General features: G+C 41.4%; 1 protein-coding gene across 4 annotated transcripts in view; it reads left to right on the top strand.

Moving 5' to 3' along the window:
• Positions 1-1,900: 1,900 nt before the first annotated feature.
• Erlin1 (ER lipid raft associated 1) overlaps positions 1,901-13,759 on the top strand; it is a 37,063-nt gene continuing 25,204 nt past the window's right edge. For 2 of the 4 annotated variants that reach the window (XM_028888803.2, XM_037207113.1), the window contains exons 1-6: positions 1,901-1,993; positions 2,284-2,407; positions 4,046-4,127; positions 8,880-8,926; positions 10,053-10,114; positions 13,017-13,142. In XM_028888803.2, coding sequence (XP_028744636.1) covers positions 2,295-2,407; positions 4,046-4,127; positions 8,880-8,926; positions 10,053-10,114; positions 13,017-13,142 — 430 coding nt within the window. In that variant the 5' untranslated portion in view covers positions 1,901-1,993; positions 2,284-2,294. Of the gene's footprint in view, positions 1,994-2,013; positions 2,128-2,283; positions 2,408-4,045; positions 4,128-8,879; positions 8,927-10,052; positions 10,115-13,016; positions 13,143-13,759 lie in introns of those variants that run through there. The other 2 variants (XM_028888804.2, XM_037207117.1) reach the window with 2 other exon arrangements.

The raw sequence follows: 13,759 nt of genomic DNA, 5'->3' as shown, positions 1-13,759 counted from the left end.
GCTCTAGAGTCTGGATGCTCTTAATAATAAACATTTATTGGGTACTTCTTGCTCAGAAGATATTAACCTACATGGAAAGATCAGAAAGTGTTTTGGTTTTATTTCTGTTGTTTTAAAACAGGATCTCACTGCACAGACCTGATGGGCCTGGAACTCCCAGTGCAGACCCAGCTAGCTTCAAACTTTAGTAATATTCCTTCTTCTGTCTCCCAAGAGCTAGGATTATAGGAGTGTGCCACCTCACCAGGCTGATTTGAAAGTTCATTCAGGCAATTCAATAAAGGTATTTACCTAGGACTCTGAACATGTATTTATTATTCATTTTTTCCCCAGAAATAATGCACTTTTTTAAGTATCAAAATCATCGGTTGGCCAGGCAGTGGTGGCACATGCCTTTTATCCTAGTACTGGGGAGGCTGAGTTAGGCGGATCTTTGTGATTTCAAGGTCAGCCTGGTCTACAGAGCAAGTTCCAGTACAGCCAGAGCTACACAGAGAAACCCTGTCTCGAAAAACCTAAATAAACAAATGAAAGGAGATCATTGGTACAAGCATTTGCCATAGGTCCATTTTAATGGGCATGAGTAGGGTGCCTTGGACCTGCTGCTCTTTAACCATTTGCTTCCCAGCTTCCTGTCTGTCTTCACTCTCAGCCAGACTGCTTTCTGGTATTTTCCTGCACCAGACTTCAGAATTCCTTTCAACCTTGTCAACTTTGTCCAGTTGTCTCATTTCTGCCTTTAGTGAAACGAGATGTCCTTATTTCCCATGTGTTTATATAGCTCTAAACTCTACCATTTCCTTTTTCTTTTTGGTTGTTTTGTAGTACATGCACATGGTGTGGGTTTTCCCCTAAACTTTATATGATTGTTATTGTTGTGTCTGTTTGTGTGATGTGGAGCATAGGGCTTTATGTGTGGAGATCAGAGGACAACTTCATGGAGTCGGTTCCACTTTTCACTTCTATGTAGGATCTAAGGATGAAACGAAGTCATCAGGCATGTCCACAAACTCCTTACCCACTGAGCCATCTCACCAGGTCCATGTGGTATGGAATTTTAAAATTCACAGTGAGAAAAAAGTCTCAGGGAGCTGGAGAGATGGCTCAGGTTAAGAGCACGGGTTGCTCTTCCAGAGGACACTGATTAGATTCCCAGCACCCATGTGGCAGTTCACAGCAGTCTGTAACTGCAGTTCCTGGGGATCTGAAGCCCTCTTCTGACTGCTGAGGGCACCAGGCACACACGTGGTGACATGCTTGCAGGTGTAACACCTATACAAATAAAAATAGCCTCCTTACCATCCTGTTCTTCTATCAGCAAAAACACGCATCCCAGACTTCCTAAATCTGGTTCTAGCCTAGCCTACCATACAACTCCTTTCCACCATGCTGGCTTCATGGAAAATCAAGCGCTTCAGAGTTCATTTTGGCCTCCTGACAAGACAATCCCGACCCCCCACACCCAACATAGATCATTCTGTCCCTGTTTCTGGGTGGCCTTCAGAAAGCACTCTGGTTGTAGCATTCCGGCTCAAAACATTCAACCCAGGCTTGAATGGTTAACACAGATCGAATAGCTTCCTCCACTGAACCCCTCGTTCCTTGAGACTGGTCTGGTGGTTTCCTCGGTGCAGGATGTGTACCTGAAGAACATGCGCACCTTGACAGTCAGGCTACGTACCAACCACAAAAGGGTGGAGAGACAGCCCCTGCGCTGAGGGGCTGAGTCCTCGGGACTGGAGCGCCGGGACCAGCCCCGGTCCCGCGGCTCAAGCCCCACGCAAGGAAGGGGCTAGGAAGCGCCGCACTGTGTGCGCCCGGGCCAATTTTGTCCCGCCCGCTCACCGTCTCGCGAGTCGCGGGCGGGGGCTGCGTGGCGTGCGTCCCCGCGCAGCCGCAGTGCCGGGGAGGTGGGCGGGGCCGGCTGTTGGCAGCAGTTGGCGGAGCCGGGAGGCGGCTGCACGTGCGGGCGGGGGCGATGCGTCACTGACCGGTGAGGCGCGGCCCAGGGGTCGCGGTTCTGCGGGTGCCCGGGGCCAGGGCCGCCCCCCCAGTGGGAGCCTTCCGCCGGGGGAGCCGGGGAAGGGGTGTCCCGACCTGCGCCGAGCCGGGGCCGCCGGCGTGGAGGTCCGCCAGGGGAGCGCTGGCCGAGGGAGAGCCGGGGGCCGGAGCGCGGGGCTTCCTTCCCGCCTCAGCCCGCGACCGGACGCGGGCTCTTCGCGGGGTGGGGGACTGGCCCGTCGTCACTCGGGGGACTAAGGTTCCGCTCCTTCCCCTGCCCAGGAGGAACAAGGATGAATATGACTCAAGCCCGGGTTCTGGTGGCTGCAGTGGTCGGGCTGGTGGTGGTCCTGCTCTACGCCTCCATCCACAAGATCGAGGAGGGACACCTGGCCGTGTACTACAGGTGAGCGCCGCGCAGAGGCAGCGCGGCTCCCGGGGCGCAGAGGAAGGGTCCGGGGGTCACCCTGGAGTCCGGGGAGTGGCTCCCTCCGCCGCGGCAGGGCAGCGCTTCCGACCCTAGGAGCGGTTTCATCCCAGCTGTTGGGAATTGACCTTTGGCAGGGCACCGTTCAGGTAGGTGTCGGGCGCTTGCTTCAGTGCCAAGTTGGTTTTGTGCAGAGGTGGAGACTCCTTAGGAGGGAAGGAAGTCGTCACAGCAACCGAGATGACTAATTCTAACTCGTTATAGACCGTACAACTGTGCAGGTGTTTAGTTTGCCACTGTAGATGCTCTTCGGGATCTCTGGCCCTACTTTTGACGTTTCTCCCTAAGGTTTTTTGTTGTTGTTGTTTGTTTGTTTTTTCATTGAAAACCCCCCAGTATCTGGTTATGTCTCCCAAAGTCTTAATGACCATGACAGTGATCTGTCCATGAATTAAGAGACAAAAATCACACTTACAGGCCACCTTTCTCACTTTTCCCAAGTCAAGGTGAGGAAGAGCATGGGCGATATTGCCGTCTAGTTGATTTGGCTTAGCTTTTCTTTGGTATAAATTAACACCAGCTCCTTTTGGTATAGACTGATAAGAAAAGCCAGTTTGTGGAGAAATTGAGATAGCGATTTATTCAGAAAAAAGCAGATTTTGCTTATTTCCACCATTCCCCACCCCCAAACCCCAAACTGGTATTTCTACTTTGAGATCCATCCTGAGTTTAGAAAAAGTACAATTTTGGTGGTATGTCTCAACAGATGGAATTCTAGCATGAGAAACGCCAGCCTGGACCACATGTTTTTCCTTACAACAGGAAAACCACAAAGACTAGATCGAGATACCACTCCCAAAAAATTAAGTGATGAACCTGAAACAGTTATCTTTTTAATTATGACTTTCAATCCTGTTCATATATTCAGGACAAGGATTAATGTGTGAATTTACGGTTCACTGTGTAAAATAGAACTTTTTTGATGTATTTGTCCCTAAACACCTACTCTTCATACTTTCCAGGGGGTGTTTTCATAGTTCACATTTTTCAGAATGTGATGGACAGGTCTATACCTCACCTCTACTCTCAGCCCGCTTGCCCCCCATCTTTCCATGCTATTTTTGTTGCCTTTATACAGAAACTCTGTTCCCAGAATTGTAGTGATATTTCAAAAGAACCATTAACCTTAGAAATTTTCTTCTTCCTTGAAAGTTTGTTTTCCTCTTTTTAAAAACTTAGTGATTAAATGTATTGTTTTGACTTGGCCTCTTGTTGTGTGCAATTAAGGTACCTTAATTGAGAGTCATTAGAATTTTTCCATAAGTATTTGTCGGAAAGCTAAGGACCGGAGAGGATTTTTGAGCCCAAGAGCGTGCTGGAGACCCAGAGGTGTGGTTGGTGGAGCTTATGAAACAAGGTGCAATATTGGCAGTTGACTTTGATGCATTTTCACATTTTTAAGTGTGGTGGATGTTTTAAGGAGCAGTTGTCCATCTTGAGTAACTCTGTTGTAAGGCTAGTAGGTTAGTAACTTGAGTAATAGTGAATGTTTATTATAGCATTTTAGAATTCGAAAGAGAATTGTTCTTATTTGTCAACTGAAACATCTTTTTGCAGGGGAGGAGCTTTACTAACTAGCCCCAGTGGACCAGGCTATCATATCATGTTGCCTTTCATTACTACATTCAGATCTGTGCAGGTGAGTGATTCCAAGGGATTCCAGATAGACAGGTGTGACTGGAGTTACCACACTTGTGGGTGGAGATGGATTTCCTTATTGCCTAAGCAAATGTTGGTATTTACTTAAATGTGGAGTGAAGGTTCAGAGTACAACTGTCATAGCACAAGTGATGATTTCAAGCCGCCTTGCCTTGATGAAGTGTAGACTAGGCAGCTTGTCAAGACTGACTTCTGTCATCTGTATAATGCTATCAGCAGCTTTTGTTACTTCATTCAAAATAAAAGAATTGAAGACATAATTAGGAATATAAATCAGTGATTACTTGGTCTAGAACTATTTGGTTTCCATAGAGGCAGGCTCCTAGGCTACTGTTAACATGGAAGAATGAATTTTTATACACAGCTTTTCAGCCCCACATCTTTGCCTCGTGCATTAAACACAAATTTATGAGGAACCTGAGTGAATGTGGTTACTTCAACATCATTTCAGAATATTTGAAATAAGTGTCTGGTTCTTGCATAAAGTATCTTGGCCATATGACATACTTAATAAGTATATTTGATATAACAAGATGGCAGAGTAGGATTGGGCTCTAATTTTGCAAGCTCAGTGAGATCATAAATCTTTGAATTTATTTACCATCTGCTGCAGATTTTTCAGGAAACAGGAAAACTCAGTGTTATTAATATTATCACTTAAATCTTCAGCTTTCTGCTAAGTGAGTAATCATGAATACCGAACTCTCCCAGGTTTCTTTCTAGTCCCTTTTTAGGGCTTAGGGAAGAATTGAACCTATTAAAGTGAAACATGCGAAACATGATGTTCTTTCCCTAGCCACCATGATTTCCAGATTGACTTCCTATATTTTATTCATACTTTTTTTTGAGTTTTAATTTAAAATCATATTTTATGTACAGCAATACAATTTACACATTAGACAGGTTTTTTGGTGTTTTTTGTTTGTTTGTTTGTTTGTTTGTTTGTTTTTTTCGAGACAGGGTTTCTCTGTGTAGTTTTGGAGCCTGTCCTGGAACTCACTCTGTAGAACAGACTGGCCTCAAACTCACAGAGATCCACCTGGCTCTGCCTCCCGAGTGCTGGGATTAAAGATGTGCGCCACCACCACCTGGCTGAATTAATATAGTTTTAACAAAAGAAAAAAAGGGAATTTTTAGGTTACAAACCCTCTCCCCTAGAAAACCATTTTGTTGGTATGACAGATGTGTCCAGTGACTAGCAGTGTCTGATGCCTGTGGCACTTTTTATCCCTGCGTGTCTTGGTTAATGCTGCCACTCTTCGTTCACAGTCTCTTTCCCTCTCTGTCCTGCCCCAACCTTGCAGCCTTTTTTAGGCTCTTCCTAGTCTCTTTCCTCTTCTGATCTTAGCTCACCAGCAACTCTTAATAGTCTTGAAATTAGCAACAGCATCATCAGACTCAGAAATCAGGGTCTTTTCAGGTCTTAGTCAAAGCCAGGTAACTCTGTCTTTGCCTTTCTGAAACTCACTGTTAAGTGTGGCACAGGAGTAAAGTAGATATAGACAATAATCATAAATAGATTCTTACTTATATGTGCACAGCAAATAGACTGGGCATGATAGTAATACAGTTGTCAGAGATGAAATTAATAAAAAGATTTCAACATAAAGTATTATTATTAATTAATTGAAAATTAAGTGTTAGAGTCAGTGTAACAAAATAGGAATGTTCTTTCTGTGTTAAAAAAATTATCATTCTAGGCAAGAATAATAAAACTTTTTTAAGAAACTATTTTATTTTATGTGCATTAGTGTTTTGGCTGCATGTATGTCTGTGTGAGAGTGTCAGAAGCCCCAGAACTGGAGTTACAGACAGGTGTGAGCTGCCATGTGGGTGCTGGGAATTGAACTCTGGTCCTCTGGAATCGCTGCTAGTGCTCTTAACTGCTGGGCCATCTCTCCGGACCCTTAAGAAACTGAAACTTTTCTTAAGAACAGTCATAAATTTGTGTTTTGGGATAATATGAGGAACATATTAGAAGATACGGGTCTATTTAAACAAATGGTTTAACAGAATTGATAATTGAAAGGACTAATATACATGAATGTGAAACCCCATGTATAAGGTATGGAGACAAAGCAGTGTTTAGAGAAGTTATTTTAAGTCTTCAGCTTTATATACTTTATAAAGTAAACGTTCACTTTTCGCCTCTTGTGGTTTTTTGAGACGTCGTCTACTGTGTAGACAAGGCTGTACCTAGGCCAGCCTGAACCCAGCTTGCAGTTCAGTCTCCTGAGGGCTCTGATTACACAGGTGTGCCACCGTAATATTTCTTTCATATTGAGAAAATAATTAGATATATAGAAGTACACAGAATATGATATTAAATTGAAAAGTTACTGTTTAACTCCTAGTTTTTCTTGGTTTGAAAGTTGGTACAAAATAGTGAAAATCGCTTTAGGTTAATGCTTTGAAAGAAATAAAATATACCGAACTCATTTCTTTATCAGCCTTCTCCCCTCATTTTGTCTGGCATTATCTCTAATATTACCATTACACTAATTTTTCAACCAAAGAATTGCATTTTATTCTTTCTATGCTGGAATTGTATATTCAACCATTGATCACATCTTTCCTTTATTATGTCTCCAAGATTGACATCTTTCAGTTTCATGGCCTTACTAACTTATCCTAGACAAGTTACTTCTTTAGCATTCTAGGTGGTTTTCTTGCCTCTCAGTAAGCTGAATAACAACTGTATAACATGATCAGAGGAATTAAGGAAAACCCCCTCTACCCCTCCAGTGCTAAGAGATCAACCCTAGGGCCTAAACCCAGAGCCTTGAGCATTCTAGGCAAGTCTCCACCGCTGCGCCTGTATCTTGTGTTTTTCCCAGATTGGACCCTGCTATTCCCCAGGGAGTGGGAAACTTGCACCCCTCCCACCTCAGACTCCCACATAGCTGGTCTGCATGACCATTCCCAGCTCTGACAGGTTTTTGAAAGGTTCATTTTATGATTGTGTATAACATGGATTAAAGAGCACTTAAACTGTTCAGCAAATATTCAAGGCCTTCAGCCTAATATCACTGTGTTCTTTTCCAAGAATTTACCACTCATCTGAGTAGCGCCTTCTGCTTCAGGCAAACCAGTCTGCCCTGGGTGTGTACTTCTGTCTTCTGCAGTGTGTATTTGAATAGGACATTAATTAAACTGAAGATGTCCCTCTTAAGTTCTTACTTCTCCATTTCTAGGTCTGTCTTGTTTGTTTCTGTTTTTCGAGATAGGGTCTCTCTGTGTAGCCCTGGCTGTCCTGGAACTCAATTTGTAGACCAGACTGGCCTCAAACTCACAGAGATCCACCTGCCTCTGCCTCCGAGTGCTAGGATTAAAGGCGTGCACCACTGTCGCCCGGCTAGATCTTCCTATTAATACTTAATTTCAGAGATCTTTTAAATTTTTTTATTTTTAAATTTATATGTATTTGTATGCACCTACTTGTCTGTGCACCACATGCTGTGATGTCTGCAGAGGCCAGAAGAGGCAGTGAATGCTCTGGAATGGGAGTTTCAGGCAGTTGTGAGCCACCGTATGTGGGTGCTAGAAACCAAACCCAGGTCCTTTGAAAGTGTGTTAAGTACTTTTAATTGCCAAGCTATCTATCTCTCTTAAGAGCTTTTAAAACTAGTATTTTCGTTCCTTGTAACAATACCTAAGAACTCAATTTATACAGTTACTTTTGTACCTTCTGATAGGTTTCTTTGTAAGAATTTTATTTCCTATGCTAAGTTGTGACTTTGAGGTAACAGGGACCATATTCCATAAAATAGCACATTTTGTGTGCTTAACAAGGTGTAATGTGTCTGAAATATACTGCTGACCTATTTGAAACCTTAGAATACACAATAAGAGGTCATTCTGATACAAAGAAAGGTGTGATGTGGCAAAGCAATTAAGAACCAGATTATTGGTTCACTAAGGAGGAAGCAGTATTGGTGTTGGCACTTATATTAAAAGGCAAACTGAACAGACCATGTGAGAGAGCAAAAGGTCCTGAAGAAAACATTGACTATAGCTTTACTGTTGAGTTCAAGGGTAGCTTTGGTTCGTAAATTACTTGTGTGCAAAAATAGTTACTTATCATCACTGTTAACAGTAATAGGAATCAAAGTTCAGAGCACAGACCTTAGTCATAGTGTTACTTGTGAGCTGTGTAGTTTGTGATCTCAAGCCAGCTCTAGGCAATAAGATACTTAAGAAAAAATTTTCCTGCCTGCTAGTTGATAGGACATTGAATATTTTCTAGTGCATTTTGAGTCTAGCCTTCCTAATAAAACATGTAGTACTCAAGTCTTTGTAGATATAGAGAGAAATGGTTAACTAGATAACTGATCTTTGGAGGCAGCAGCCCTCCAGAGATTCCTCTCTGGGGTCAGCAGGGTTGTTTTGTTTTGTTTTGTTTTTGAGACAGGGTCTCTCTGTATTACTGGCTGTCCTGGAGCTTACTATGTAAATCAGGCTGGCCTTGAATTCACAGAGATTCACCTATCTCTGTCTCCAGAGTGCTAGGATTAAAGGCATGCAGCACTATGCCTGGCCAGATCAGCAGTATTTTGTTGTTGTTGTTTGTTTTGTTTTTTTCGAAACAGGGTTTCTCTGTGTAGCCCTGGCTGTCCTGGAACTTGCTCTGTAGACCAGGCTGGCCTCAAACTCAGAAATCCACCTGCCTCTGCCTTCCCATTGCTGGGATTAAAGGCATGCAAGTTTTAATGAGCTATTTTTTCCTTCCCAGACAACACTACAAACAGATGAAGTTAAAAATGTGCCTTGTGGAACAAGGTAAGTGTCCTCCTTTGTGACCCATCACCCTTTACTTTTTTTAGTTCAAATGAAGTTTTTAGAGCAGTAGTCATTTTAGAAACCTTTGTTTGTTTGTCGTTTTGCTTTGTTTTTGAGTCAGACAGACTCACTGTGTGGCCCTGGTTGGCCTGGGACTTAGTATGTGACTAGGCTGGTGTCAGACTGGAAACAGTCTTGCTGCCTCTGCTTCCCAAACCCTGAGATTACAGGTATATGTCACCATGCCTGCCTAAGACACTTCCATGTAGGCATGGCAGCAGTGGAGATTTCTGTGCTGTGAATTACTCGGATGAAGCTGTAAAGAGGAGCATTTCTTTGTAGGGAATTAGAGAAGAGTGGAGTTTTAGAGCTAGCAGACTAACTGCATATGAGCATTACCACACCTGTGTTACTATTTTAATTGACAGGAAAATGAAGCAGAAAGTATAGGCTTCACATAGCCCTTGCCCTCCGCTGGTACCTTGATTACCATCTCTAAGCTTAGTTCCCTAAAGTCAGGGAGTAAGACTTGTTACAGTTATTGTAAAACTTTGAATTTGTGTATGTGGCCCAGAACTTGTCTCTGAATTGATGCTCAATAAAAGATTACTTAAAACCAAAATCATTCCACTTCACTTTATAATGTTAAATGTAATCTAAATGAGAGTTTCTGAGTCAGTAGGTCTTTAATAGAATTTATGTTTCAAATGAAGTCCCTGAGTAATGCTTTTGGTCTAAAGGCCTCTAAGAATTGCTGCCCTAAAAAGGTTGAGGGCAAAAAAGGAAACAAAGCTTGGGTATCACTAAAATACACTTACTACATTAAATTGTATCAAGTGAAGAATGTGAAGTACAGGCATTTTTTTAATTGCCTACTTTAAATGACTTTAAAGTATTGCTTTTACAAATTTAAAAGGGTAATTTTGACATCTGTAGAAAGGCAGATACATTTTAAAAGGGATCAAGCTCTCTTATGTTTTAAGTTAATAGATCAAGTACTCCCTAGGTTTTAAATTAGATTATCAAGTTCTCCCTAAGTCTATCTATAGCTTCTTAATAGTACTTCATTGCTCTTATTGTGGCTTTGGCTCACACTTTTTCTGTTTTTGTTGTTCATTTGTTTTAGTGGTGGGGTCATGATCTATATTGACCGAATAGAAGTGGTTAATATGTTGGCTCCTTATGCAGGTATGTTACCTATCTGCTGTGTTCGTATAATTATAATCAGGGTATTTATAACTGAGGAAGGAGTAAGAAGGTACTTTTTTAAAGTTTACCACCTCAGTGATTACTGATGAATATAAAAGAATAATCATAAAAATATTTCCAGAAAATAGAGGTAGAAACATGTCACAAGTTATGGACAGAATTAGCTTTTAGTAGTCTTAAGAGCTACACCCCTCTGAATTTACTGTTTCTAAAGGTGAGTGTTTCTAGAAAAAGAAAGTGGCATTGTATCCAGTTACAGTGAAGAATTTTTTGTATCCTAAAGATCTATAACTGATGGATTTCCTTGGGTCACTCTCATTTGTTATTTTAGAAAATCTTTTCGAGTTGAGCTTTGCCATAACTTGGAAAGCAATCTGAAAGTCTGAAGTATAAGAAAGCATTTTCTTAGTAAAGGAAGATAAAGTGAATACATGTTCTTTAAAAATCAGGGCTGTGGAGGGAGCTGGCTCAGTTAGTTAATGCTTGCTATGCAGGCATGAAGACCTGAATTCAGTCCTCGGCACCTAAGAGCTTAGCATTGTGGTGTGGTTGTGTAATTCCAGTGCTGAGGCAAAAGCAGGAAGATCCCTGAGGTTCAGTGGCTAGCCAGGCTAGCCTAATTAGTGAGAGACCCAAGAAAGGCACCTGAGATTGGTTTGTGGCCTGCGTGTGTGTGTGTGTGTGTGTGTGTGTGTGTGTGTGTGTGTGTGTGTGTGTGTACACATACTCACAGAGGTGCATGTGCATCACATGTACATACACACAAGAAACTTAATTGCAAGTTTTGAGTGTCTGGTCTTCATCCTTGTTAACGAATCTTCATGCCAAGTAAAGCTATGCCAGGTGTTTTGCAAGAGCATTGAAAAAGTGAAGATGGCAGCCTCTGCCTTTAAGGTGTTTTCATTGTTCTTTAGAGGACAATAGGAAGGGGAAAGCAGATATTAAAATACAGGGTCATGGTAAGTTTCACATCACTTGTATACACACAGATAGTGGAAAAATTTCAGAGTAAAGAGTTGCAAGTATATTATTGTCAAGTGGTTTTGAATGATAGTTATAGAAGTTGTTTTCCTCGTGGTTTTTCATCTTCAATCAGCTTTCCATATCTGTGGCTTTTGCCCAGCACATATCAAAAATATTCAGGAGAAAAGATAAATCTATACTTAACATATATGAACTTTTCTCCTGTCATTAGTCTCCAAACTATACAGTATAGTAAATATTTATATGGTAAATGATATTATTAGATATTATGTAATCACTTAGACATGATGAAGTATACAGGTGAATATGAAGTTTATATGCAGATACTACTTAGTTTAATGTAAGAGACTTAGACATCTGTAGATTTTAGTATCTCCGTTGGATCTTGGAACCAGTCCCCTACAGATACCAGCAGATGACTATGTGTTCCCTGATCACAGGTCACTGGAATGAGTTATGATTCAGAATTGAAAAAGAGGAAAGCTGATAGCTCTCTCCCTAGAGAGAGACACACTTTTAGATCACTGGTTCATTTGGAAGATGATGAAGCGTATATTTAGGAGTTACTTATCAACAACTGTTCCATTAACTATCACCTAGAATCCAATTGCATCTAATATCCTATGTAGGAAGGCCACTGGAGCAAGTGTTTGGGTGTGAAAATAGATGCAGAAAGCAGCGTGTTTTATAGATAGAACACAGGTTCTGACACGGTCTGGTACGTACCTTTGGGGATATTTCTAAAAGCTCCTGGTTCTTAGTTTCCTAAGATGGAAAATGGGGTGGGGTGGGGTGAAATAAGCACCAGTGTATATAAGTTGCCTAATGTAAAGCCTGGTAAACGTTAGTGCCGTCCCTGGTATCCAGAGACTTGAGTGTAAGCCTTTAAAACTATGCTTGAGAGTTTTTAAGTGAACATATAAAGTAGTGGATTTCATTACAGCATCCCATGCGTGTTATCCTTCCTCCCCAGCTCTTCCCATGGCCCCTGTCTCCTCTGGCTGGTTCCCTTATTCCAGATAATCCTCTCTTCTTTATGTTATGTGTACTTCATTACTCTTTCTCCCCTTCCTTGGATCTCTCCTTCACCTCTCATGATCTTTTAAGTTGTATGATACACATGTGTGTACGCACACATATAATATCAATCTAGGTTCTAAGCATGAGAGAAAATTGAAGTGTTTTTCTTTCTGAATCTGGCTTATTTCACTTAACATAGTGGGTTCCAGTTCCATCCATTATGAAAATGTCATGATTTCATTTTAATTCACAGCTATATAAAATTCTATTGTGTATATTTACTACACTTTAAAAAATCCATTTATCTGTTGATGGATACCTAGGCTAGATCCATTTTCTGACTGTTGTGAATAGTACAACAATAAGCATGGAAGTTAAAGTCGAGTCCTTCAGGAATATACATACCTAAGGAGTGGGACAGCTGAGTTCTGTGGCAGTTAAAAATCTCCATAAGGTCTGCTCAAGTAAAAATCACCTTTTAAAAAATTATACACATAATTTTTATGTATTTGAAATCACGTGTTTATATTTACAGCAGCTTTTACTCTTGCTGTCCTCCAGTTATCGCGAGTAAAGTTTTGCTTTGCAATAATTGCTTGTGCTTTCCTGCTTCTCAGTTCATCTTCACACTGCTGCACAAGTACACATCTGACTCATTCCTTCCTTAGTGTTGACAGTCTATCCTAATGTTATGAGTGTAAGGAAATGTTAAATTGAGCCCAAGAAGTGAAAGGTCTGTGAGTTGTGCTTTACGTTTTCACTATTTTGTTGATACTTTTCCTCATGGATAATATATCACTTTAACTTTATCATTGCTGAATTTGAAGATACTGGGTCATTGTTGAGTGAAACAAACATGGGTTGTGATCTCCTTCAGTGTTTGACATTGTGAGGAACTACACTGCAGATTATGACAAGACTTTAATCTTCAATAAAATCCACCATGAGCTGAACCAGTTTTGTAGTGCCCACACACTTCAAGAAGTTTACATAGAATTATTTGGTAAGTATTAATTTGTTTTAAATGTATAAGTAGACAGTGATTAGAAATTTTATTAAGTATTGATGCTGTATTGTTAGTAAACCTTGGGCCATTTGAGCATTTTCTCTGAATTTTTAATAGAGCAAGCATGTAGCATGAATCTTAAAAAGTTCTTATTAATAAGATCAAACCCGGACCAGGTATTGGGGTGAATTCTGTAAGATCAGAGAGACGGAACAAACCACAGCTAACCTCACCTGGCCAACTTCTCAGCTGGTCTTGTGTCCTCAGACTGGTTGCTTCTGTGTTCTTATCCCAATGGCTCTCAGCTGAACTGTGCTGCTCAAAACCTAAAAGCTTAACCAGCCAAATGCTTAACCAGGCCAAATGCTTCTAGTTCCTGGTCTTCACGCCTTATATACCTTTCTGCTATCTGCCATCACTCCCTGGGATTAAAGGCTGCTTCTTGGGATTAAAGGCGTGTATCACCATGCTTGGCTGTATCCTTGAACACGTGGATCTCTGCCTCTGGAATGCTAGGATTAAAGGCGTGTGCTACCACTGCCTAACTTCTATGTTTAATATTGTGGCTGTTCTGTCTCTGACCCAAGATAAGTTTATTAGGGTGCACAATATTT

The sequence above is a fragment of the Peromyscus leucopus genome, chromosome 1, assembly GCF_004664715.2.
Source record: "Peromyscus leucopus breed LL Stock chromosome 1, UCI_PerLeu_2.1, whole genome shotgun sequence".
Classification (NCBI taxonomy): Eukaryota; Metazoa; Chordata; class Mammalia; order Rodentia; family Cricetidae; genus Peromyscus; species Peromyscus leucopus.
The sequence above is the reverse complement of the archived record's forward strand: the minus strand, read 5'-3'. Positions and strand labels throughout refer to the sequence as shown.